This window comes from Hyla sarda, chromosome 2 (genome assembly GCF_029499605.1).
Source record: "Hyla sarda isolate aHylSar1 chromosome 2, aHylSar1.hap1, whole genome shotgun sequence".
NCBI classification, from domain to species: domain Eukaryota; kingdom Metazoa; phylum Chordata; class Amphibia; order Anura; family Hylidae; genus Hyla; species Hyla sarda.
Window position 1 is genome coordinate 380,102,237 of NC_079190.1, and position 24,898 is coordinate 380,127,134.

Here is a 24,898-nt window from a genome sequence, read left to right on the forward strand (position 1 = left end):
GCAGTGCTTTCACTCTAGTGGTAGCATGAGATGGAGTCTACAACCCACAGAAGTGGCTCAGGTAGTGCAGCTCATCCGGGATGGCACATCAATGCGGACTGTTGCAAGAAGGTTTGCTGTGTCTGTCAGCGTAGTGTCCAGAGCATGGAGGCGCTACCAGGAGACAGGCCAGTAAATCAGGAGGCGTAGCAGAGGCCATAGGAGGGCAACAACCCAGCAGCAGGACCGTTACCTCCGCCTTTGTGCAAGGAGGAGCACTGCCAGAACCCAACAAAATTACCTCGAATAGGCCTCAAATGCACATGTGTCCATTCAAGCGGTCAGAAACAGACTCCATGAGGGTGGGATGAGGGCCCGACGTCCACAGGTGGGGGTTGCGCTTACTGCCCAAAACCGTGCAGGATGTTTGGCATTTGCCAGAGAACACCAAGATTGTCAAATTCGCCACTGGCACCCTGTGCTCTTCACAGATGAAAGCAGGTTCACACTGAGCACATGTGACAGACGTGACAGAGTCTGGAGACAGCGTGGAGAATGTTCTGCTGCCTGCAACGTCCTCCAGCATGACCGGTTTGGCGGTGGGTCAGTAATGGTGTGGGGTTCCATGGGCCGCACAGCCCTCCATGTGCTTGCCAGAGGTAGCCTGACTGCCATTAGGTACCGAGATGAGATCCTCAGACCCCTTGTGAGACCATATGCTGGTGCAGTTGGCCCTGGGTTCTCCCAATGCAAGACAATGCTAGACCTCATGTGGCTGGAGTGTGTCAGTAGTTCCTGCAAGAGGAAGGCATTGATGCTATGGACTGGCCCACCCGTTCCCCAGACCTGAATCCGATTGAGCACATCTGAGACATCATGTCTCGCTCCATCCACCAATGCCAAGTTGCACCACAGACTGTCCAGGAGTTGGCGGATGCTTTGGTCCAGGTCTGGGAGGACATCCCTCGGGAGACCATCTCATCAGGAGCATGCCCAGGCATTGTAGGGAGGTCATACGGGCACGTGGAGGCCGCACACACTACTGAGCCTCATTTTGACTTGTTTTAAGGACATTACATCAAAGTTGGATGAGCCTGTAGTGTGGTTTTCCACTTTGATTTTGAGTGTGTCTCCATATCCAGTCCTCCATGGGTTGATAAATTTGATTTTCATTGATAATTTTTGTGTGATTTTGTTGTCAGCATATTCAACTATGTAAAGACGAAAGTATTTCATACGATTAGTTAATTCATTCAGATCTAGGATGTGTTATCTTAGTGTTCCCTTTATTTTTTAGCTGTATACTTTGTCACAGTTATGTGAAAATAGTAATCTCCCCCTTCTAGGTTATATTTATGTAAGAAATATAGATATCTATCAAAATAAATATGCAACTCATATATAACACTTTCTGGTGGTAACATTCCTTGTAGTGAGGTCATTCTACCTATACTAACTATAATCCCCAACTACATCATTCCTTTGTTCTTTCCTTTACTCTTCTTATTCTTTCTTTATTTGGGTGTTTTATATTTTGATGTCTCTAATGTTATGCCATCAGATTAAATTACTAGTATTCCCAGTATTTTAGAAAAAAAAAATGTTCTAAAAACACACACACACACACATATTAAAACACTTTTCTACAGGTAAAACAGGCACAACAGTATTTGATATTGCCTGTTTGACTTTTCTTTTTTTGACTACAAATCCCATAATTCTATTTTCCTCCCTCCCACATATCAGCCACCCCACCCATTGAAACATAAATGAGCTGCATCCATTCAAAAGACCTGTGGTTTTCAATCAGGGTGCCTACAGCTGTTGCATTAGTTTCAGATTGATCTCTCTCCCACCAAGCGATCCCTCAACCCATTGAAGCAGACAGGCTCCCTGTCATCAGTTAACTAGTGAGTCAGGTCTTGGCTGAATTGCAACCTGGGAAAAATCTGAGACAACAGTCATTTTGTATGCTGTTAAAAATAAATATTGGGGTGAAAATCACAGCAGAATCGTGAGAAAAACGTCACACACAGGTACAGACATTATATTATGAACTACACTAACTTTACAGCCCCTGTAGCATAGTCAAATAAAAAAAAAATTCCTGGAATACCCCTTTAGCAAAATAAAGGGGATGAATGTCTTGTGTGTGTGTGTGTATACATGAGAAGAAGTAGGAATATTTTTGGCCATTATATAATTGGTATATGATTTTTTTTTACCAGTCTTTCTGCTCCTCTATATCTTTATAACATCTGTCAAAATCAGCAGAAGCAAGGAGGACATTAGAAAGCAGTACTTAGCAGTGTAAACTGTAAATCAAGCATCAGGAGGAGTTATATGACTTGCTACAAGCTTAAGCTTTTAAAAGTTTAAGCTTTAGGTAGTTGAGAATTATTTTTAAATTGAAGCTGTAGCCAACTGTAATATTTTTTTTCGACAAAAATGTTTCTGTATCTTTATTTGGCCCTGGGCCCCATGGGTGTTTTGTCCTGGCAGCCTTATCTGTTGAATCTTTTTATATGTACTGCAGCTTTTTGATTATTTTGATTCTGAATTTATGGCTTAAAAAAAAAAAAAAAAGCTCTGGAGATTTGCGTCCCTAAAGCAGAGCCCCAAATCCTTTGCATAGACATATATTTAGAAGACAACATGCTGAAAATATTTAGTCTTATTATGTGAACTTCACAATAACACAGTATGCGCCTAAACTCCCCCTAATGGTGGGTGCTGTCAGCATGTAACCTTTAAAAAACCTATGTCTATACAAGGGATTTGGAGCTCTGGATTAGGAAATCAAATAATCGACCTCCGTATAATATATATAAGTAAATTAAGGAGCCCCGAAACTTGAACATAAATTGACAGAATGTTAAAATGCTTGCAAGTTTCTTAAAGCTATCTTAGACTGAACATGACTATAAGGTTATGTTCACACAATTTTCGTGTGGAATTCCACATTATAATTCCGCATGGAGATATCAATGGTATTCTGTTGCGCTTTGCACACGCCGGAATTTCCACAGCAGATGTTTCTGGAGTCCGCAGAAAGAATAGATATGTCGGAATAGACATTGCCATTTCACTCACTTTTCCAAGCCATCCTAGCACCAGCATGTTCTACCAGTGCTCTCCTTTCGGGACAATGTCTGCACAGAAGTTTTCCATGCTGACATTGCCTGTGTGAACATAGCCTACGGTTGACTGACAAGTTTTTCCCAGGCATCAGTTCCCCAGGATTTACAGTTCCTGTTTTTTTTTTACTACATAAGTTATATTTAATGAAATATAAAAACTACCTGCAAAACAGAAATGAAAAATAGTAAAAAAAAAAAATTTATTTATTTTTGCTTCATATTTTAGAACAATTGATGGGTAAATACCATATACAACTGAATGTCCTTACTGTGTTATTCTTGATATTGTGTGATGCCTGCCTTAAAATTTCATCATTTACTTAGAATTTAAGACTTGCCTGCTTGTAAATCTGTCTGCAGTCAGATGCTGACATAAAATAAGTATAATCCAGGGCCTTTGTTTAGTCAGTACACGTATCTACATGAAATTCACACTAAACTATCTAATGGGATTTATCCAAGAATGGAAATACAGTTAGAAGTTAAGCTCGGCTCCTTTTCAATATATATGACAGCCGTTGTCACTATACAGGCTCATGTATAGGAGAGAGACTGACACATTGTGAAGCTAGGGATGGAGGGAATTTTGTCTATAACTCTTTCATAGTCTGTTTAGCATTAATGGTACATTACTTTTTAAAGAGCTTGAAAGGTTAATGTTAAATGTGCTTAGCTGAAGTTACCTTTCAGTAACCGATAGGGCTGAAAATAGTGATCGGGAATATTTACATAAAAGTTACAGGTCTGTATTGCAGGAACTATTCCTGTTTTCCCAAAAGAAGCCATATACATCTGTCATGAGGATTAAAGGCTCCAGAAATTGGTGGCCTATCCTGAGGATATACCATCACTATTAGATCAGCGTGGGTCCGACTCCTGGCCCCAAATGGATAGGTCAGTGCTGTTGTACTTTGCAACACCACTATTATTATTATTGCAATTGTTAGTAAATGCACTTGTATACTTTGAAGAGGCTGCATTAGCCAGTTCATACAGCGGATCTAATAATTGCAAGGCCAGTATGTGTTTCATCACTATCTATCCATGTCCTATTCCATGGCCTACCAGCTTTCTTCCTTCAGCTTTAACTATGGCATCAGCGGTTGGTCCCCGTTGATGTGCTGTCTTTCCCCATTAGTCTCTGTCCTGTGCCCTGTTCTCCATCACTCACCTCTATGTTCCTGCACAAGCTATTTAAAGGGCCAATGCATGCATGTCTTTCCACACCTTTCCTATTTTGGTATCTTCTATATAAGAGGAATCTGACCAACATCCTGTGTTTAGCTGGTTCCTACTCTCTATTTGCAAAGGTGTAATAACCTGATACTAATATCCTGTGTTTACTGACCCATGCCTGTTACTTAGATTTGTATTCTGCCTGACCTTCTGTACCGTACTAACTTTCCTATTACCAACCCATATTGCTGACATGAACCTGTGCCACCTATCTTGACCATTTGTCAGTATTGGAATACATCATTGCCTACCCCTGGATGCCATTCTGATTCTCCTGTATATGAAAAAAATATTGTGTACCAATTGGTGATAATGCCTGGTACCGGCCCACTAGGTGGTACTCCCCGCAATATAAACAAAGATATAACACTATGTGAGAAAAAAATAGTGGTAAGGGAGGTGCTAAATAAAACTTAACATTTATTAATGTCCTGATAAAATATAAAATCACATGAAACAAGCCGGCATTTCTGCTACTGCAGGACGCTGCGCTCCCGGAATGTAACCAGGAGAAGATCAGCTTAATCGTACAGCACTTCAGGGCTGAGTACACAGCAGAAATTCTGAAGGCGCTGGCTGGATCTTGTAAAATATTTTAGCCCAACACATATGTAGCAAACTAGATACAACTAAATATTCTGTTTGGCTGCAAAGCAGATGGTGTATGGGCATGCAATACCCCCTTTAAAATTCCCCTGAGGAAGGCGCTACACCAATAGGGGCGCCAGAAACGCGTTGGGAATAGAGTGGATTCAATAGGGGTTCTATTCTCCTGGGAAAACCTAGGAGATAACTTGTGTTATTAACAGTGTCTTTCTATTAAACAGTGTCGCATGGGTGGTACTGTACCCAGCTGATCAAACTACTCATCACTATCATGTGATTTTATATTTTATCAGGACATTAATAAATGTTAAGTTTTATTTAGCACCTCCCTTACCACTATTTTTTTCTCACATAGTGTTATATCTTTCTCCTGTATATGACCCAGCCTGCTGTCTACACTTTTCTGCCTAACCCCCTGCTGCCACACACCAATAACATCTGGTCCATTGAGTTCGATAACACAGTAAATCCAGACCTGCAGTCCATTATACTTATAGTATATTATACTGCATTCCATTATACTTATAACAGTCCATACATTTTTAAGACCTGGTAAACCCCATTTACCTTTTAAGCATTGCAAATATATTGGCCCCTTTGTTGAGAGGGCCACTACTCCTCCACTAAAAAAAATTAAGAGCACATTGGCGGCAAAGTCAGCAACTTAAACTCTTTGAGTAAATTTTGCTTAACCTCCTTAAGAGCTAATAGATAGTGGTATCTACAGCACTCATGCCAATGTATAATAGGGTTTGGGTTTACCACCATCAATACAACATCGATCTTGAAGAAACACTAGTTGGCACTAGTTTATAAAGCCTTTTACATGGCTTGCCCGTCTATTAAATCATTGTCAACCACACATCCCTTGTTTGTATAGGCAGACATGAGCCAACCAATGATAGATTTTAGGGCCCCACGATCGCAGCGAGCAGCCAATAGATAAGAGATCACTCAATCATGTCTGATCCCAGGGTCTTTTATAATGGGCAATAAACAGTCTGTTCAGTCAATAATTTCTGCATGTAAAAGATCCCTAGGGTACTACTTTAACAAAGCTTAATATAAAATGTATCACTTTGCTGTTTATTAGCATTTCTAAGCACTGCATGCCTTTGTGGAATGACCTGTATCGCAGATACACACAATTTGAGACAGAATAGGCAGTTGCCATTCTCTCCTCTAAGATGAACATTCTAAATTAGAAGTGGAATTGTATCTTGCTTGGAAAAACAGAACCACTTGGAATTCACCAAGGCTTTTGTCAAGCTTATAGGTCAGCGAGAAACATTGTTATCTACATACTTATATGTTCATTCTGTTGTTGATCCAGACAAGATAAATATATATATATATATATATATATATATATATATATATATATATTGCCATTATGGATAGAATAGACCTAATATTCAATCACACTGTAGTAAAATGTAACAAGTAAAACTACACTTCACTAAACACATAATGGTTCTAACCCCACAAACAAGAGGATCACATTAAATCAGTTTGGCAGACTTCCCTTTTGGCTCACTGACTTTGACATATCTCCTTTGACTCACGCAGCTTCAGTTTAAGTATAATCATTTCCTACATACTTGAGCATGTGAATTTGATTTAGATATCACTTTTCTTTTACCCAGAGCAGCAAATGTGTCTCTCAGGTCTTCTTTATCAATAAAGCCATCTCTGTTCTGGTCCATAATGGTGAAGGCCTAGTGACAAGGAAACAGCACAGCATTAGTAAGATCCGCAGTTTCCCCCATCCTCTCTGATCCTCGCTTACAGCCTGTGACACATTTCACTTTCAGTTAAAAATAAGCAACAAACAAAGCCTGTGTGAATTACGCACGTTTAGTATGCTAATGAATCCTGACAAGGGGTTTAATTAAAATACAATTAACCTACCCCAAGTTCCTTGAACTAAATTAATACTAGGCACAATATGCTGCTGGATGGGTTCCAATATACGATTAGGTACAGCCGGCATTAACTCTCTACTGGAGTCGAATAGACAACAATACCCCAAGCTGTAATGACACAGAACACTAAATGCATATCAGAAATGATTTCTCTGATTAACCCTACGGTTTATGCACACCATCCGGAAACACATCCGCATCTGTAGATTACAACCTTATTTGATCTTGCTACATACTATAAAATTGTTGCTTTAATCTACGAAATAATTTTCTCTAGTGTAACATGCCATTACAGCTTTAAATATTCTGGCCCCTTCATCACCAGAGTTAATGCCGGCTGTATCTAATTGTATATTGGAGTATTTCCAGCATGTACTAAAATGAGCCAAAATTCCACCGCATAGAAAATGTAGTGAAACACCCCATAATAAATAGGGTTTTATCTGTGTTTTGGATTTTTTATTTATTTATTTATTTATTTTTTAATTCAGCATTAGACTTCTTTCACATGACCATTTTTGGGATTGGTATTCAATTTATACTTTTAAGTGCATAATACAATGCCAATGTTTCTCTATTGGACTGGGCCCAATGGCACATCAAATATGTTTTTAAAAGATGTAACTGTAGTGTTTTAACTACTAAACTGACCATATATACTAGTTTAATGGCAGGAGATCCTAATGACTCTACGAAGATCTATTGATAATCTACGTACTGAGTATTTAGTATTTAAGGCTCTCTTACACAGGGAAATTATTGGCCAAATAGGCCTATATTGCCCTTTGTAAGGGCCCATGCCCACTAGACATATTCTGCTTATTCTGAGTGGAATCCACTTGCAGCAGAATCCCATTGATTTCTATGGGGCTGTACTGCTCAGTGCCCACTATGGAAGTTCCGTAGTGGAACATCTGACGCTGATCCGGATTCCGCCAAAAGGAATGAACATGCTCATTCTTTCCAGGGAATGCACCTGGAAAAGCACATTAGTCAAAGAGACATTTATTTCCAACGCTTATTTCCACTCTCCATAAAATAAAAAAACATACTAGATCAGTAGTCTCAAACTGTGGCCCAGAGGGTATTTGGGGGCCAAATTTCGAGACCACTGGACCACTGTACTGGATAGATTGATTGTCTTCCTAAGAAAATGGTGTGTGTGTGTGTGTGTGTGTGTCTTTCTGTGTCTGTTAATTCATGGAAATCCATAAGGATGACACATGTTGGATTTTAAAACACCAAGCAATGATTTTTGAACATATTCCCACAGCCTATGATTTCTATATTGGCCAATGGTCAACAAAGTAGATGTATCTTTTCCCCATTAGTCCAATCTACAGAAATATATATACTCTCAATAATAATAATAATAATAATTCAATAGCTACAATATAAAATGATCCATGTTCCATGTTATAATGCAATGTTAAACCAGTGTGATATTCCAAGTGATAGAAATAAGTAGTGTATAGAAAATATTGCCTTCATAGTTACCTCTTTAAATTCTTGGATCTGGCTTTGATCAAACATGGAGAAGACATTGGAACCACCTCCTTCAGCTTTCTTTTTTGCTTTCTTAGGAGACTGAAAATAAAAACAAATACATGAGGATTACAAGCTATGCATCCTGTGATGAAACAATTATCTATACTCTATTCTGTACAGGCATCATTTCAACATTGCTCCATTACAAAATCTGAGTTTCAATGTTTTGGGCGAATTGTTCTATTCTATGTGTCCTTTTGTAACAGACCAAGGGCATCAATGTGAAATGTAACTACGCACCTTTTTCACACATCATAATCTAGAGAAAAGCATGAAAAGATGTTCTTCTAGACCACATGAAGGCAACTGTTCTTGAACTGTTATTATGGGTCCCTCCAGTAATAGTTACCTGGTTGACATTACGACCCCATTTTCTACTGCAATGCCCAGAAAATCGAGGAAAGCTGGAAATTTGATCCAGAACAGCATTTTCTTCCATGGACAGAATTTGCCTTTTGAACTGGATAACTCTAGACTGTTCCATCCCTTAACTTTTTTCCTAGTAAAAACGGACTTGATAGATTCCCACAAATCTAGACTCAGGGCAAGTTTTCCAAGTTCACAGATGAACCATTAAAATTCCAAAGGCAACCTCTATTACACCCTTGTACTTTTGCCGCTAAACGCTCAGATAATGACACCTCCATGTATTTCAAGTCCTGTGCAGAACACACACGATCTGTGATTTCAGCTGTCCCTACTAATACTTTGTATCAACAACATTTTTTTCTTAATAATGAATCAATTACGCGGCAGTGCAAAGTTCACCACTCATTTTGGTAGTGCGGCTGATTCTAGAATTGTATGTAACGTGTAAGTAGAGGTGCCTTACATAGCCAATACTGCAGGAGGAGAGCTGTACATTATTTGATTCACAGGTTAACACTGCTAAATCACACATGCTTATTAAACAACATAAATTAAGATAACACATAAACTAGTGATAGATCTGGGTGTGACCTCGCATTCTCATGCGAGCAAGAGCCTAAAAGTCTCCCCATAGTACTCCTAATCTCTAAATGAGAAAATCATTGAGGGTGGTTTGAGTTTTATAGGATATTGTTCTGCTGAACTATGTAATGACTTAGAGACTTCTACTTTTTAATTGCTCAGCGTATACGGGAGGAGTTCTGGCTTGACATATGTTTATGTGTAAAAAAATATATATGGAAACTTCAGTGTGAGGGATACAATGTTAAAATTATCAATTCTTATCACATACTTAAAGGGACATACATATGGTTTGAGTTATATGGAGCCACTGTTATTTATATTGCTGTTAAATAGAAAATTAATTTATTTCTATTTGACTTATTTATTGAGAGGCGGTTTAAAAGGTTTATTATACATTCTTTAAGGTAAGCGGAGACCCTGTATTCTGAGCGTGTGTGTGTGTGTGTGGGGGGGGGGGTTAAATTGGTTTTATTAGACTCCATTTATATATTTAGATAAAGATACAATGCCTTGCCTAAGCATTTACCTGGACTTTTCTACATTTTGTCATGGTATAACCACAGATTCAAATTTATTTCAGTGCGATTCTATGTAATAGCCAACACAATACAGTCCATCGTTTGAAAGTCAGGGAGAATATTACATGGATTTCAGAAGTATTTGCAAAAAAAATCCAAAAGTTTTGAGTGTATATGTATTCACCTCCTTAACTGTGAAACCCACTAACAAAGGTTTGGCGAAACCAATTACTTTCACAAGCTTTCCCACATAATTAGTATATAAGGTCTGCCATCTGCAATTTAATATCCGTACAAACACACCTGTTTTTTGAAGGTGCTAGAGTTTGTTAGAGAGCATTACTGAACTAACAGCAGCATGAAGACCAAGGAGCTCAAGGATGAAGTTGTAGAGAGGTACAAAGCAGGTTAGGTTAAAAAAATATCTCAAGCTTTAAACATCTCACATACACCCAAACTGACAAGCTGAACAAGGAGAAAATTAGTCAGAGAAGCAATCAAGAGGCCTATGGTAACTCTGGAGGACCTATAAATATCATCAGCTGAGGTGGGAGAATCTGCACACAGGACAACTTTCTTCATGTACTTCACAAATCTGGCATTTATGGAAGAATGGCAAGAAGAAAGCCATTGTTAAAAAGTAAGCCACAAGAAATTTTGTTTAAAGTTTGTCACAAGCCATGTGGGAGAAACTGCAAACATGTGGAAGAAGGTGGTTTGGTCAAATGAGGCCAAAATTTTACTTTCTGCCTTTCTGCTAAATAACCCTCAAATTCTTCTCTGTGGTAGACTTAACCAGTTGCAAGGCATCCAGGATATTAGTAAAATGTGTTACATTTATCAACATCAGTCACAAAGGCCATGCTAAGCTGCAGCATGCATGCCTCCTCCCTCCTCTACCCCTCTCAGCTCTCCATAATTTATGCACAGGGTTTGGCTCCCAGCACTGAGCCTTGTACATGAACTAAACAGCACAGGGAGGGAGAAGACATGCAGCTCTACAACTTCTTGAACTTATAAGATAAACATGATTTTATAACTGTGCACACACTATCATCTAGAAGACTGGTATTATTTGTTTTACTACATTATAATCTGCCCATGTCTACAGCTCTGAGCATGATAAAAACTGACAGATTCCCTTAAGAGAGAAATTTTAAAGGGTCTGTCCTGTGAAATATTTTTTTTAAAGATGCCAGGCTGGCGTAAAAAATAAATAAGGGGATACTCACCTGCATGATCTCCCATCACTGCATACCAACAGTGCCCAGGTGCTCGCTGGTCAGCACATTCTGGTCTCACTTCTCCAGTGATTGGCATTTCCAATCACAGAAAGAGCTGATCAGCTGGGACCTAGACACCGTCAGATTTCTGTGTCAGAAGATCCTGCAGATCTCTTAAAACACAATGGCTGACATTTATCATTGTCTTTAGACTGTTTTTATGTCTACAAAAGGCGCAAAAAAAGGCTCAAGCAGGGTTTATTTGCGCCTTTTTTGCACCTTTTGGTTTACACATTTCTGCTGATTTTGAGTTGCAATCCACTGATTTTGGCAATACACATGATATGGAAGGGTTTTATGAACTGCGCCTTTTCACAAAAAGTAAAAAAGGCGCAAAGCCACTGAAAAGTCTCTAAAACTACACCAGCCCAGACTTAGCTTAGCTTTTTGGTGTATGTGAAGAGAGAAATTTCAGAAAATGTGACCTGCACAAAATTTATCAAATGCTCTGTGAACATTTAATAAATTTGGTGCCCCTACACATTACCAGCACACAAAAAAAGGTGTAGAAAAATGCTTCACTTACACCAACAATGTTAAATGCCAGCCAATATTTCTATCACCAGATAAGCCTTTTAAGTTAAGGTAGCCAAATAAGATGATGTGAAGGTTCAGTTCACACCACATGACACGACTGTTTGAAACAGTCTGCCAAACATTAGACATGTGCAATTCAGTTCGGCACGAATGTCTAATTTACCGAATTTTACCGTTTTCAGGCATTCGGACCGATCCGAATGCACGAAAACATATTTTGAACATTCCCGAATAGCCACGATAATACAAATAGCAAAATAACTAATGCATTTGTTATTTACCGAATGCATGCGGTAAATAACGAATGCATTCGTTATCCGTAAACGAACGTAAAGAATTCATTCTAATAACAAAAAAATTATAAAAAAGATACAGTAGTGATGGAAAAAATTGTATCTAAGGAAATGTATCTTTTTTATTATGAAATGTTTATAAATTTTTAAACAGAGATCAATTTATGTGAGCGGGTAAAGCACTAAAAATGTCGCCGACAATAATAAAAATGTAGTGTGTGCGTGTTTTTCACTTTTCTTTTTTACATTTTTTAGGTAGTACTACTACTCCCAGCATGGAACACACTGTTCCATGATGGGAGTAGTAGTTACCTGTACTAATTGACAGATCGCCGTGGTCCCTTGCGATCCTCTTGTATAATGTATAGATGGAAAGATAGTAATCTTCAGCTCACCTCCCACTGGTCTTGCACGGATCCTCAGCCTGGCCTGGCTTGATACACGTAGCACAAAAAGAAGAAAGTTGATCCAGCAATTCCACTAAAACATCGATTTATTGGTTATTCAGCAGCATAAAAAATCCCGCATGGATAGACTTCACCACACACCACCTGGCCAGTGATTCACAGCAAAATGGACGCGTTTTGAGCGCATGCGCGCTCTTGATCAAGAGCGCGCATGGTAATCAAGAGCGCGCATGCGCTCAAAAAGCGTCCATTTTGCTGTGAATCACTGGCCAGGTGGTGTGTGGAGAAGTCTATCCATGCAGGATATTTTATGCTGCTGAATAACCAATAAATCGATGTTTTAGTGGAATTGCTGGATCAACTTTCTTCATAAAGTATAGATGCAGCGACAGCTCTTCTATGGTCCCCTGCACTCACGTATATATACACATATTCGTATTTCCCGCAGAGCTGTGATTGGCCAGATGGTTCCAGCCAATCACAGCTCTCTGTGAGAAATAGGAATATGTGTATATATACGGCCAAGCAGGGGACCATAGGAGGTCGGCTGCCGCATCCATACATTATACAGGAGCATCACAGCGAGTGTCAGTAGTGATACCCGCAGTGATCTTTCCTTTACTACAAGTACTACTACTCCCAACATGGAGTACACTCTGCTCCATGCTGGGAGCTGTAGTACCTGCATTAATAGACAGATCGCAGCGGTTGTCAGAAGCTACACTCGCTGCGATATGTCTATTAATGCAGGTACTACAGCTCACAGCATGGAGCAGAGTGTGCTCCATGTTGGGAGTATTAGTACCTGCAGTAAGGGACAGATCCCAGCGGATGTCACTCCTCCTGACACCCGCTGCGATCGTCCTTATGTGAATGTCGGGATCAGCTGTTCTCAGGGCTACAGAGCCCGGAGAACAGCTGATGCTGAGCCATAGGTATACATTGTATATCTACTGCCCAGCAAGAACTTACAGTGAGCCTGCAATGTGTATACAGTATACACATTGCTGGCTCACTTAACCCCTTGCTGAGCTGGGCGCTATGCGCAAGCCCAGCAAAGAAAGTGTTAACTTACACTGCTGGACAGTGTAAGTTAACACTTTGGGCGGTATACACTATATACAGCTATCTATAGATAGCTGTATACAGCGGCATAGCATGGGTTCTCAGCACCCGGGGCAAGGCAAGTAATTTGCGCCCCCTAACCCGTGGGCTTTGACTGTCTGGGCATGCTTGGAGTTGTAGTTTAGCAACAGCTGGAGTCTCCCTGTCTGGATAGACACTGCCAGAAGGGTCTGTTCACATTATACAAAACGGACAATGTGAACAGAGCTTCAGATTAACTAGCCTAGTTCCCTTCTGCAGCTCCACCCCCTAATGACGTCATCACTAGGGGGTGGAGCTACACAGACCTGCCCGGTACTCGAGGGAAGTAAGCGGACTTCGTCTTCTGCATACACTATATACAGCTATCTTTAGATAGCTGTATATAGTGTATACCGCCCAAAGGGTTAACCTACACTGTCCAGCAGTGTAAGTTAACTCTTTCCTTGCTGGGCTTGCGCATAGCGCCCAGCTCAGCAAGGGGTTAAGGGAGCCAGCAATGTGTATACTGTATACACATTGCAGGCTCACTGTAAGTTCTTGCTGGGCAGTAGATATACGATGTATACCTACAGCTCAGCGTCAGCTGTTCTCCCGGCTCTGTAGCCCTGAGAACAGCTGATCCCAACATTCACATCAGGAGGATCGCAGTGGGTGTCAGGAGGAGTAACATCCGCTGGGATCTGTCCCTTACTGCAGGTACTAATACTCCCAACATGGAGCACACTCTGCTCCATGCTGATAGCTGTAGTACCTGCATTAATAGACATATCGCAGCGAGTGTAACTTCTGACACCCGCTGCGATCTGTCTATTAATGTAGGTACTACAGCTCCCAGCATGGAGCAGAGTGTACTCCATGTTGGGAGTAATGGTACTTGTAGTTAAGGAAAGATCACTGCGGGTATCACTCCTGACACCCGCTGTGATGCTCCTGTATAATGTATGGATGTGGCAGCCGCCCTCCTATGGTCCCCTGCACGGCCGTATATATACACATATTCCTATTTCTCACAGAGAGCTGTGATTGGCTGGAACCAATGAATATGCGGGAAATATGAATATGTGTATATATACGTGAGTGCAGGGGACCATAGAAGAGTTGCCACCGCATCTATACATTATACAAGAGGATCGCAAGGGACCCCGGCGATCTGTCAATTAGTACAGGTAACTACTACTCCCATCATGGAACAGTGTGTTCCAACAGTGTGTTCCATACCTAAAAAATGTTTTAAAAAAAAAGTGAAAAACATGCACACACTAGATTTTTAATATTGTCAGCTACATTTTTAGTGCTTTACCCGCTCACATAAATTGATCCCTGTTTAAAAATGAATAAACATTTCATAATAAAAGAGATACATTTCGTTAGATACAATTTTTTCCATCACTACTGTATCTTTTTTATTATTATTTTGTTATGGTACCCTATGAAATTTTAATAAAAAAGGTATCTACATAATTTTCTTAGGATCGCTAAAGTCCCAAAAAAAATAAAAGGATTTACCGAATGTACCCGAATACCAAATGTATCCGAAAAATCAAACCGAACACCCGAATACCGAATGTATCCGAAAAATCAAAACCGAAAATATTACCAAACCGAAAAAAAATTCCAAAACGAAAAAACTAAATTAAAATGTTTCTAGTGCACAAGTCTACCAAACATATATTATAGACGTACGTAATACATCCACCACTGATTCCCATAAAAATGCTCCTCATCATAAAACCAGCCAAACATGTGCCAAAAAGATATCCATTTGGCATATGCCCAGGTAGATCATAAGAGTAACTAAATGCATGCACCAATTTTACCGTTAACTAATATGGCAGTAAGAGAGAGAGAGCGAAAACTATGGTTTAATGCTGCCAAGCTTTTACTTCTTATTTTTTCTCATTTATCGCAAAATTAGCCCTGAACTAAAGTACTTAAAGTGTACCTGTCATTAGCAAAAACATTTGATATAATGTAGATAATGCTATTATATGTATATTTGTAATATACATTGATTTAAAAAAATATATATATTTTTGTGTGGGGAAAATGCTGTCCCTGTAGCTATTGCCTGTGTGTCTCTATAAGGAGTACAAATACAGGAAGTGAGGGCAGGACAAACAGGGCTCTGTGCAGGCTCCTGGCCAAGAGCATGTCACAGATCATCTTGTCCTCAGTTTACAGAGCCCTGCTTGTCCTCAGTGTACAGAGCCCTGCTTGTCCTCAGTGTACACGGCCCTGCTTTTTCTCAGTGCAGTGAGCCCTGCTTGTCCTTAGTGTACAGAGCCATGCTTGTCCTCAGTGTACAGAGCCATGCTTGTCCTCAGTGTACAGAGCCCTGCTTGTCCTCAGTGTACAGAGCTCTACTTGTCCTCAGTGCACAGAGCCCTGCTTGTCCTCAGTGTACATGGCCCTGCTTGTTCTCAGTGCAGTGAGCCCTGCTTGTCCTCAGTGTACAGAGCCCTGCTTGTCCTTAGTGTAAAGAGCCATGCTTGTCCTCAGTGTGCAGAGCCCTGCTTGTCCTCAGTGTACAGAGCCCTGCTTGTCCTCAGTGCACAGAACCCTGCTTGTCCTCAGTGTACAGAGCCCTGCTTGTCCTCAGCGCACAGAGCCCTGCTTGTCCTCAGTGTACAGAGCTCTACTTGTCCTCAATGCACAGAGTCCTGCTTGTCCTCAGTGTACAGAGCCCTGCTTGTCCTCACTGCACAGAGCCCTGCTTGTCCTCACTTCACAGAGCACTGCTTGTCCACCCACACTTCCTGTATTTGGACTTTTCACAGAGACACACAGACAATAGCTGTAGTGACAAAAATGTACCCATTTTTAACCCATGTATAATACAAATACGGTATAAATATAATGGTATTATCTACATTATATTAAAAGTTTGTGTTAACGACGGGTACACTTAAAATGTAAACTAAATAGCTGTCATTTGAAGTGCCTGTTGCTAGGGATAAATTGCCTCACAACCACATTTAACCCCTTAAGGACCAAGCCCATTTTAACCTTAAGGACCAGGCCAATTTTATTTTTGTGTTTTTGTTTTTTCCTCCTCGCATTCTAAAATCCATAACTCCTTTATATTTCCATCTACAGTCCCATATAAGGGCTTTTTTTTTGTGTGACCAATTGTACTTTGTAATGAAACCTCTCATTTTACCATAAAATGTACGACAAACCCCCCAAATTTTTTTTTTAGGGAGGAAATTTAAATGAAAGCCACAATTTTGCACATTTTGGAAGGTTTTGTTTTCATACTATACACTTTACGGTAAAAATGACATGTGTTCCTCATTCTGTGGGTCAATACAATTAAAATGAAACCCATGGCTAGATACTTTTATATTTTTGTACTGCTTAAAAAAAATCTAAAACTTTTTGTACAAAATCAGAAATATAAAATCACCCTATTTTGACCACCTATAACTTTTAGATTTTTCCATATATAGGGTGGTATGAGGACTTATTTTTTGCGCCGTCATCTGTATTTTTTTTCGATACCACATTTGCATTTATAAAACTTTTAGATAATTTTTATACATTTTTTTAATAAAATGTGACAAAAAAGCAGCATTTTGGGATTTTTTTATTTTTTACATTTACGCCATTCACCATATGGGATCATTAACATTATATTTTGATAGTTTGGACATTTACGCATGCGGCGATACCAAATATGTTGATAAAAAAAATACGCTTTTTGGGGGGGACAATTTTCATTTTTATTGGGGGAGGGGATTTTTAACTTTTTTTTTACTTTTTATTTTTACATCTTTCAACTTTTTTTTTACACTTTTTATTTCCCCATAGGGGACTATCTATAGCAATCCTTTCATTGCTAATACTGTTCAGCGCTATGTATAAGACATAGCACTGATCAGTATTATAGGTGATCATTTGCTCTCGTGTGCTCGATCTCAGACCAGAGCAGAAGACCGCGGAAGACGGCCAGAGCCAGGTGAGGGGACCTCCGGCCGCCATGCTGTATGATCGGATCGCCGCGGCAGCGCTGCGGGCGATCCGATCATCCATTCAAAGTACCGCACTGCCGCTGTATTGATCACGGCATCTGAGGGGTTAATGGCAGACATCCGTACGATCGCGGATGTCGGCCAATACCAGTGGGTCCCGGCTGCTGTTAGCAGCCGGAACCTGCCGTGTATGAAGCGAGCACCGTTCTGATGCTCACGGTCTTACACAGGACGTAAATGTACGTCCTGGTGCGTGGAGTACCGCCAAACCAGGACGTGCATTTAGGTCCGGGGTCGTTAAGGGGTTAAAAGGCTGTAGTTGTCAGAAATCCTGTACTTAGCAATCAGTCTGTCTAAATTGACTATTTTGTTTAAATCTGGTTTGGGGGGGACAAATGGAGAAAGGAAGCCTGACAATTTCCTATGTTATTTATCCTATTTTTCTAAATATGAATAAATCTAATTTACATAAAGAAATGTTTAATAAAAACTCTCGTACAGTATGTTGTACTATCAAGATATTCCTGAAATTGCCAGGGTGAAAGTGAACCTTGTGATGAAAATGAACAAAAAAAATGACAAATGACTCCCACAGCTCACAAATGTCTCACATCCTAGGCTGCAGACTGTCTGAGACTTCAAGAACACTTCCTAGAAAATTCTGCCCTGAACTTTCTTTTTTTCTGTGATGTCTATTATTTTTACAAGGACATGTTGATTTCTCAGCTCAGGTGGTACATTCCAGACAGTTTATCAGGAGAGCATCTATTTTCAGACATATGAATCACTGCCCCCAAAATCCTCCTGCATACACAGCTCAGTCCAAAGTGTCGCCAAGCTCAATAAACCCTCCCTGGGCTCACGGAATATAAAAATAGAGAATACTTTTATGTCACCCTCAGTTACATTCCAGTGTTCTACTTAAAACAACACAGCCTCCGCTCAGTAAATTTGTGTGGTCTCATTGCACACGTCATTACTGTTTGTCAGTATCCAACAGCTCGAGCTAAACGTGTAATTATTTTCACTCTGCCGCTTTTGTGTGGACTAATCCTTTGAAAGTAGATTTACCAACCATTTGAAATATTACGATGCCTTCAACATCTCTGTAATATTGAAGAATCCCTTCAGACATCAGAAAGAACAAATTCCCAGCAGAGTTCATTTGACATAATTACTACTTGAACATTTCTAGAGGATTATAAAAACAATTATCAGCTTTTTCCACATCCTTCTAATGCTAAGACAAATACACTTATTTCATTTCTGAGCATTTTATCCATTTCCAAGCATCGGAGAGGTAGAAAAAATACATTTATTTAAATAAAGAAAAATCTCAAAATCACCCAATTAATTCTGACCTGTGGAACAAAATCAGATTTAACTTCAATCAAGGAGGCCGGATTAGGTCAGCGCTTTCATCCAAACAGTAAACATTTTGCTTCTTGCTCTCAATGGGTGTACCTCACAAACAGATGGACAGAGTTTAGAAGCTGGATACTAGATGTATGTGGACTGTAGATTAAAAGAAATGTGTCAAAATGTGAACTAGTTAACAACAGGATTGTGTTGCTCTTAAGGTGCTGCTCAGGACCAATTCATGCTTTTCTGTTACCACCTTGACTATATATTACTGCCATAGTGACTAAATATAATCGCCATACCGCAATTCAATATAACCCTGTATACAGAGGCCATATAACAAAATAATTGCACCATGCAAAGGAAAAATAATACCACTACATCCTGACCACATATTACCACTACCTAGGGACTGAAAAATACCTTCAATACTGCTCTTGAATAAATGTCACTATACATGAGCGATATAGTGATTACACTACAGTTACATCCAGTGGATGCCAAAACCGCCATGAACCTTTCTTCCAGGTGCCCCCAGTAGGTAGATAGGTGCCCTTCAGCGAGCAGAGAGTTGCCCCACATTAATTACAGAGTTGCCCCCTATTAAGAAATGTTACCCCACAATAACTATAGAGTTGCCCTTCAGAAGATACAACTACCCCTCTGGAAGTAAAGAGCAACCCCAGTAGGTCAATGTTACGCCGAGCGCTCCGGGTCCCCGCTCCTCCCCGGAGCGCTCGCTTCTCTCTCGCTACCGCAGCGCTCCGGGCAGCTCCACTGACCCGGTGCGCTGCGATACCGTCTCCAGCCGGGATGCGATCCGCGATGCGGGTAGCGCCCGCTCGCGATGCGCATTCCGGCTCCCGTACCTGACTCGCTCTCCGTCTGTCCTGTCCCGGCGCGCGCGGCCCCGCTCCCTAGGGCGCGCGCGCGCCGGGTCTCTGCGATTTAAAGGGCCACTGCGCCGCTGATTGGCGCAGTGGTTCCAATTAGTGTGTTCACCTGTGCACTCCCTATTTATACCTCACTTCCCCTTCACTCCCTCGCCGGATCTTGTTGCCATTGTGCCAGTGAAAGCGTTTCCTTGTGTGTTCCTAGCCTGTGTTCCAGACCTCCTGCCGTTGCCCCCGACTACGATCATTGCTGCCTGCCCCGACCTTCTGCTACGTCCGACCTTGCTTCTGTCTACTCCCTTGTACCGCGCCTATCTTCAGCAGTCAGAGAGGTTGAGCCGTTGCTAGTGGATACGACCTGGTCACTACCGCCGCAGCAAGACCATCCCGCTTTGCGGCGGGCTCTGGTGAAAACCAGTAGTGACTTAGAACCGATCCACTAGCACGGTCCACGCCAATCCCTCTCTGGCACAGAGGATCCACTACCTGCCAGCCGGCATCGTGACAGTCAAGTTGCCCCCTAGTACATAGAGTTGCCCTACAGTAAGTATAGAGTAACTAGAGCTGCCTGCTTTGTAAGTACAGCTGCCCCAGAGTAGGTAAAGTTGTCTTCAATAGGTAGAGCTACCCAGTAGATAGAACTTCCCCTCAAAAGGTAGAACTGCCCCCAAGTAGGTGTACAGTAGAAAAATATGTCTTCCAGTAGGTGAAGCTGCCCCAAAGTGCGTAGAGCTACCAACCAGTAGGTAGAGCATTGCCCCCAGTATGAAGAGCTACCTCCAGTATGTAGAGCTGTTCCAGAGAGTTGTACCTTTATCAAAAATAAATTAATATATTCCCCCTCCTCTCGACTCCTATGCCAGGCTGCTCTCAATGACTGGGAGGAGTAGAAAAACATTGTTTGACAGTCCAACAGTTTTTCTATTCACCACTTATCCCAGCCACCATCCGAACTCACTTGCACAGGACACTGGTGGCGCAGCACTGATTAAGTTATGCTCACTCAGAGTGAGTGCGGGTGGTGATTGAGAGCTGAGCTACAGTACCCCTTCAATTATCGGTCAAAACCAGTATATGGAGGGCCTGCTCCAATCTAAATCCTATAGTTCCCCCTTTTGGGCAATCCAAAAGTACCCTTTCTTTCCCATATACCCTTTAAAAACTTCCCATGAGCATTATTAATTGTAATTGTAACTACACACTTTAAAAGCAGAAGGTGCTCTAGCCCTTTGTTGCAAATCACCACTGTCGAACTATCAAAGACAAATTGGCACAATTGTGGATATCCTAACAATAGCTGCAGGGCAACAGCTCTTTCATATGTCACCTCAGGAGATATGGGTCCCAAGCCTGCGAGTCCGGAGGTGCTGGGAACCAAAGAACTCAAAGTCACAATAAGTTATTCTCAACAAGAAAAGCGGTTACCCGCACTCACTGCTAGGCTTCAGTGGAACAACTCAATAAGTCACCACTGTATCTCTATCTGGAGGATACACTTAATCCTCATTTGCTGGTCTGTAATGGTAAATATGCTGTGTGTGCCTGCAGCTCACTGCCTGAACACTCCTTGTAAACTTGGGCTAAGCACTGTATTACAAACTTCCCACTTTGCTCCCCTTGACATGTTTCGCTACTATGTAGCTTTATCAAGAGGTAGCAGGCATCTGTACCACAGCACAGCCACCATACAATGTTTGATGCTATCTGCTTCCAGCTCTGTCAATGGGGTGCCAGGTGTCAGCAACCAATAATCTTAATCTTCTATTGATGACCTATTCTATATTGGTAATACTAAACATGCCATAAATGGCAAACTCTACTGCCAGATTTGTTATATTAATAATCTTCAAATTTCAAATTTGTTGTTTCCCCATTAATAGGGTACTTAACTTGAATTATATTTTTCAAAAACTGCCGTTAATGTTTTTCCATCCATTGTTTTTCCAGATTTCTATGGACCTAATTGGAGAAATATAAAACAGTATCTTCATCCTGTGTTAGAAGAACTAGGTCAAGTGTGATGGTGTGTGATTGTCCATCATGTATATAAACTTATGAAATAGGGTTGTACTAGACAGTAATTCATTTTAAGTACAAATAAAATAATAGTAATAATTAGCAAAAAGCTATATAGTGTGAATTTACACAGACATTTCTCCATGTACCTTAGGTTAAGGCTGGAGGGTTCAATAAAACCTGCTGACACATAAGTAAATTCAGTGTAGTTTATATAGTTTGAAGCATTTCTGATCTATAAAAAATAATTCTGCTAAACATATAGAGGCATCTCAGAGAAAGATTAAGTCATTACTCATAATTATAGGTAACATATCTAAATGAATGGATTGGAAATTCAGGCTCTTCCCGCCCAGGTGTCCACCTCCCCTCCCCCCCCCCCCCCCCAATTACCTGAAAAAGCAACTCAAGTCTAATATTTATCAGATCTGCTGCCTGTATGGAATGCTACTGCCTGACTAAGGCTGCATTCACATCATGTTTCTTACTTCGGCTGGGAGATGGGAAAACTGGGTGCTCCCGTATCCCAGTTGGACTCGGACCCTATCTCATTCATTTGAATGAGCTGACCGGAGTAAGATAGTGACACTGGTCGGCTTATTTTTGCCCCTTATCAGTTATTTTGACCTGACTTAAAACCATAGTATACCACGGTTTTTAGTCTGGTCACAAAACCAGATACGCGGCAAAAATCAGTCGACCACTATCTGACTCCGGTCAGCTCATTCAAATGAGCTGGTTCCAGCTGGGATACAGGAGCGCCCGGTTTTCCCATCACCCAGCCGGATCCGGTCCCCGTAAGAAACGTGATATGAATGCAGCCTAAGGGTATGTTCACTTGAACTTAACAGTAGTGTGAATGGGTCTCCGTGAGACCCTTTCACACTGCAGAATTTCAGTGGCGGACAATTCCGCCGCTGAAATTGTTCCGCGCAAAGAAAGAACATGTTCATTCTTTGCGCGGAAGTCCGCGAGCACTGCATAGCTGTCAATGGTGACGGCGCAGTGCTGCGTGGTCCTACCACCACCGCCGGCTGCCTGTCTGAATCTCCGCTTGTTGACTTCAGCAAGCGGAGATTACGTTCACACTCTGTAGTGTGAACATACCCTAAGGGCGACATCTGTTCTGAATATAAGCAGGATCTGGTAACTTTTTCGATGTCATTTGGCCATATCCGTAAATTTTAGGTACAGAAAAATTAGGTTGGGCTTGCTGGACTCTCTGCCATTATCTAGAGCTCAGCAACCAGGCCTGACTGAGAATGTGTTCTAAGCCAGTAACACAATTTTGAAATTGGATTGCGGTTCAACAGAATTATTGTAAAAAATAAAATAAAAAAGATGACACTGGCAGGGACAAAAATTATGTTATCTGAAATTATTATTATCATTATTACTATTATTATTATTAACCTTTTGAGGATGTCAATGCAATCCAGTGGGAATTGCTAACTTACAAAATTACACAGGATGGGGGATAACTATCTAATCGCGGGGGAATGACTCTCAATCTTGAGAGCAGGGACCCATGTCTCCTGTTATAATAGAGCGGCAGGTAACTACTCCATTTATTCTCTATGGGAGCTGCCGGAGAAAGTCGAATACAGCATATGGTTGTCTTCACAGCTCCCATAGAGAAGGAGCGAAGCAGTCATACATACGTGCTACTCGACATTCAATTATAAAGGGAGACACATCCCCCCCACACATACACACACACATAAATACATTCAGCTAGTTATCCCACACACACATACAATCAGGTTAGGGGTGACTAGGACTTATATATGTATCATTGCATTATTTATGAATATAATGTTCAGTATACTGCAGTGGAGAGTTTTGTTAGTTTTGGACTTAGCTTTAGTCACCAGTTATAATTTTGCAGTCCTCATACTGAAATTTACTGTTGTTTTAGACCTCAACAGGTGCTGAAACTTTGAGATACTGCACTTCTAAGGAAATATGTTGTTCTCTACTGTATGAGCTTTTGGTGCCACTTTTGAATTTGCACATATCAATTCAAGAATCTGCTCAACTATGTTGAGATATATATATATATATATATATATATATATATATATATATATATATTATTTTTTTTATTAAGCTTATTCTGAATTATAAATATATGCACACACTTGTGCCCATTCCTTTTTGTTGAGTCCTATACATACTTCACTGTTGTCAGAATAAACAAATTTATATAACTTTCTTAAATCAGCTCTTGAGTCATTTTTAAAAACATCTTATGTAATGTAGATAATACTATTACATGTAGTCTTTTCTCTGAAGCTTTTGCCTGTGTGTCTGTGCAGAGACAAAATACAGGAAGTGTGGCCTGACAAGCAGGGTTCTGTACACTGAGAGAACAAGTAGGGCTCTGTATACTGAGGACAAGCAGGGCTCTGTACACTGAGGACAAGCAGGGTTCTGTACACTGAGGAAAAACAGGGCTCTGTACACTGAGGACAAACAGGGTTCTGTACACTGAGGACAAGCAGGGCTCTGTACACTGGAACAAGCAGGGCTCTGTACAGTGAGGACAAGCAGGGCTCTGTACACTGAGGACAAGCAGGGCTCTGTGCACTGAGGACAAGCTGGGCTCTGTACACTGAGGACAAGCAGGGCTCTGTACACTGAGGACAAGCAGGGCTCTGTATACTGATGACAAGCAGGGCTCTGTACAGCGAGGACAAGCAGGGCTCTGTACACTGAGGACAAGCAGGGCTCTGTACACTGAGGACAAGCAGGGCTCTGTGCACTGAGGACAAGCTGGGCTCTGTATACTGAGGACAAGCAGGGCTCTGTACACTGAGGACAAGAAGGGCTCTGTATACTGAGGACAAGCAGAGCTCTGTATACTGAGGACAAGCAGGGCTCTGTACACTGAGGACAAGCAGGGCTCTGTACACTGAGGACAAGCAGAGTTCTGTACACTGAGGACAAGCAGGGCTCTGTACACTGGAACAAGCAGGGCTTTGTACACTGAGGACAAGCAGGGCTTTGTACAATGAGGACAAGCAGGGCTCTGTGCACTGAGAACAAGCAGGGGTCTGTGCAGTGAGGACAGGCAGGGCTCTGTACACTGAGGACAAGCAGGGCTCTGTACATTGAGTACAA

General features: G+C 41.1%; 1 protein-coding gene across 7 annotated transcripts in view; it reads right to left on the minus strand.

Annotated features, from left to right (window-relative positions):
- The window catches only part of MYL10 (myosin light chain 10), a 169,629-nt gene that overhangs the window by 51,583 nt on the left and 93,148 nt on the right, over window positions 1-24,898 (minus strand). For 6 of the 7 annotated variants that reach the window (XM_056558496.1, XM_056558492.1, XM_056558495.1 and 3 more), the window contains 2 exons: window positions 8,384-8,473; window positions 6,604-6,679 (listed from right to left, as the gene is read on the minus strand). In XM_056558496.1, the coding sequence (XP_056414471.1) occupies window positions 6,604-6,679; window positions 8,384-8,419 (112 nt within the window). In that variant the 5' untranslated portion in view covers window positions 8,420-8,473. Of the gene's footprint in view, window positions 1-6,603; window positions 6,680-6,872; window positions 6,951-8,383; window positions 8,474-24,898 lie in introns of those variants that run through there. The other variant, XM_056558497.1, reaches the window with a different exon arrangement.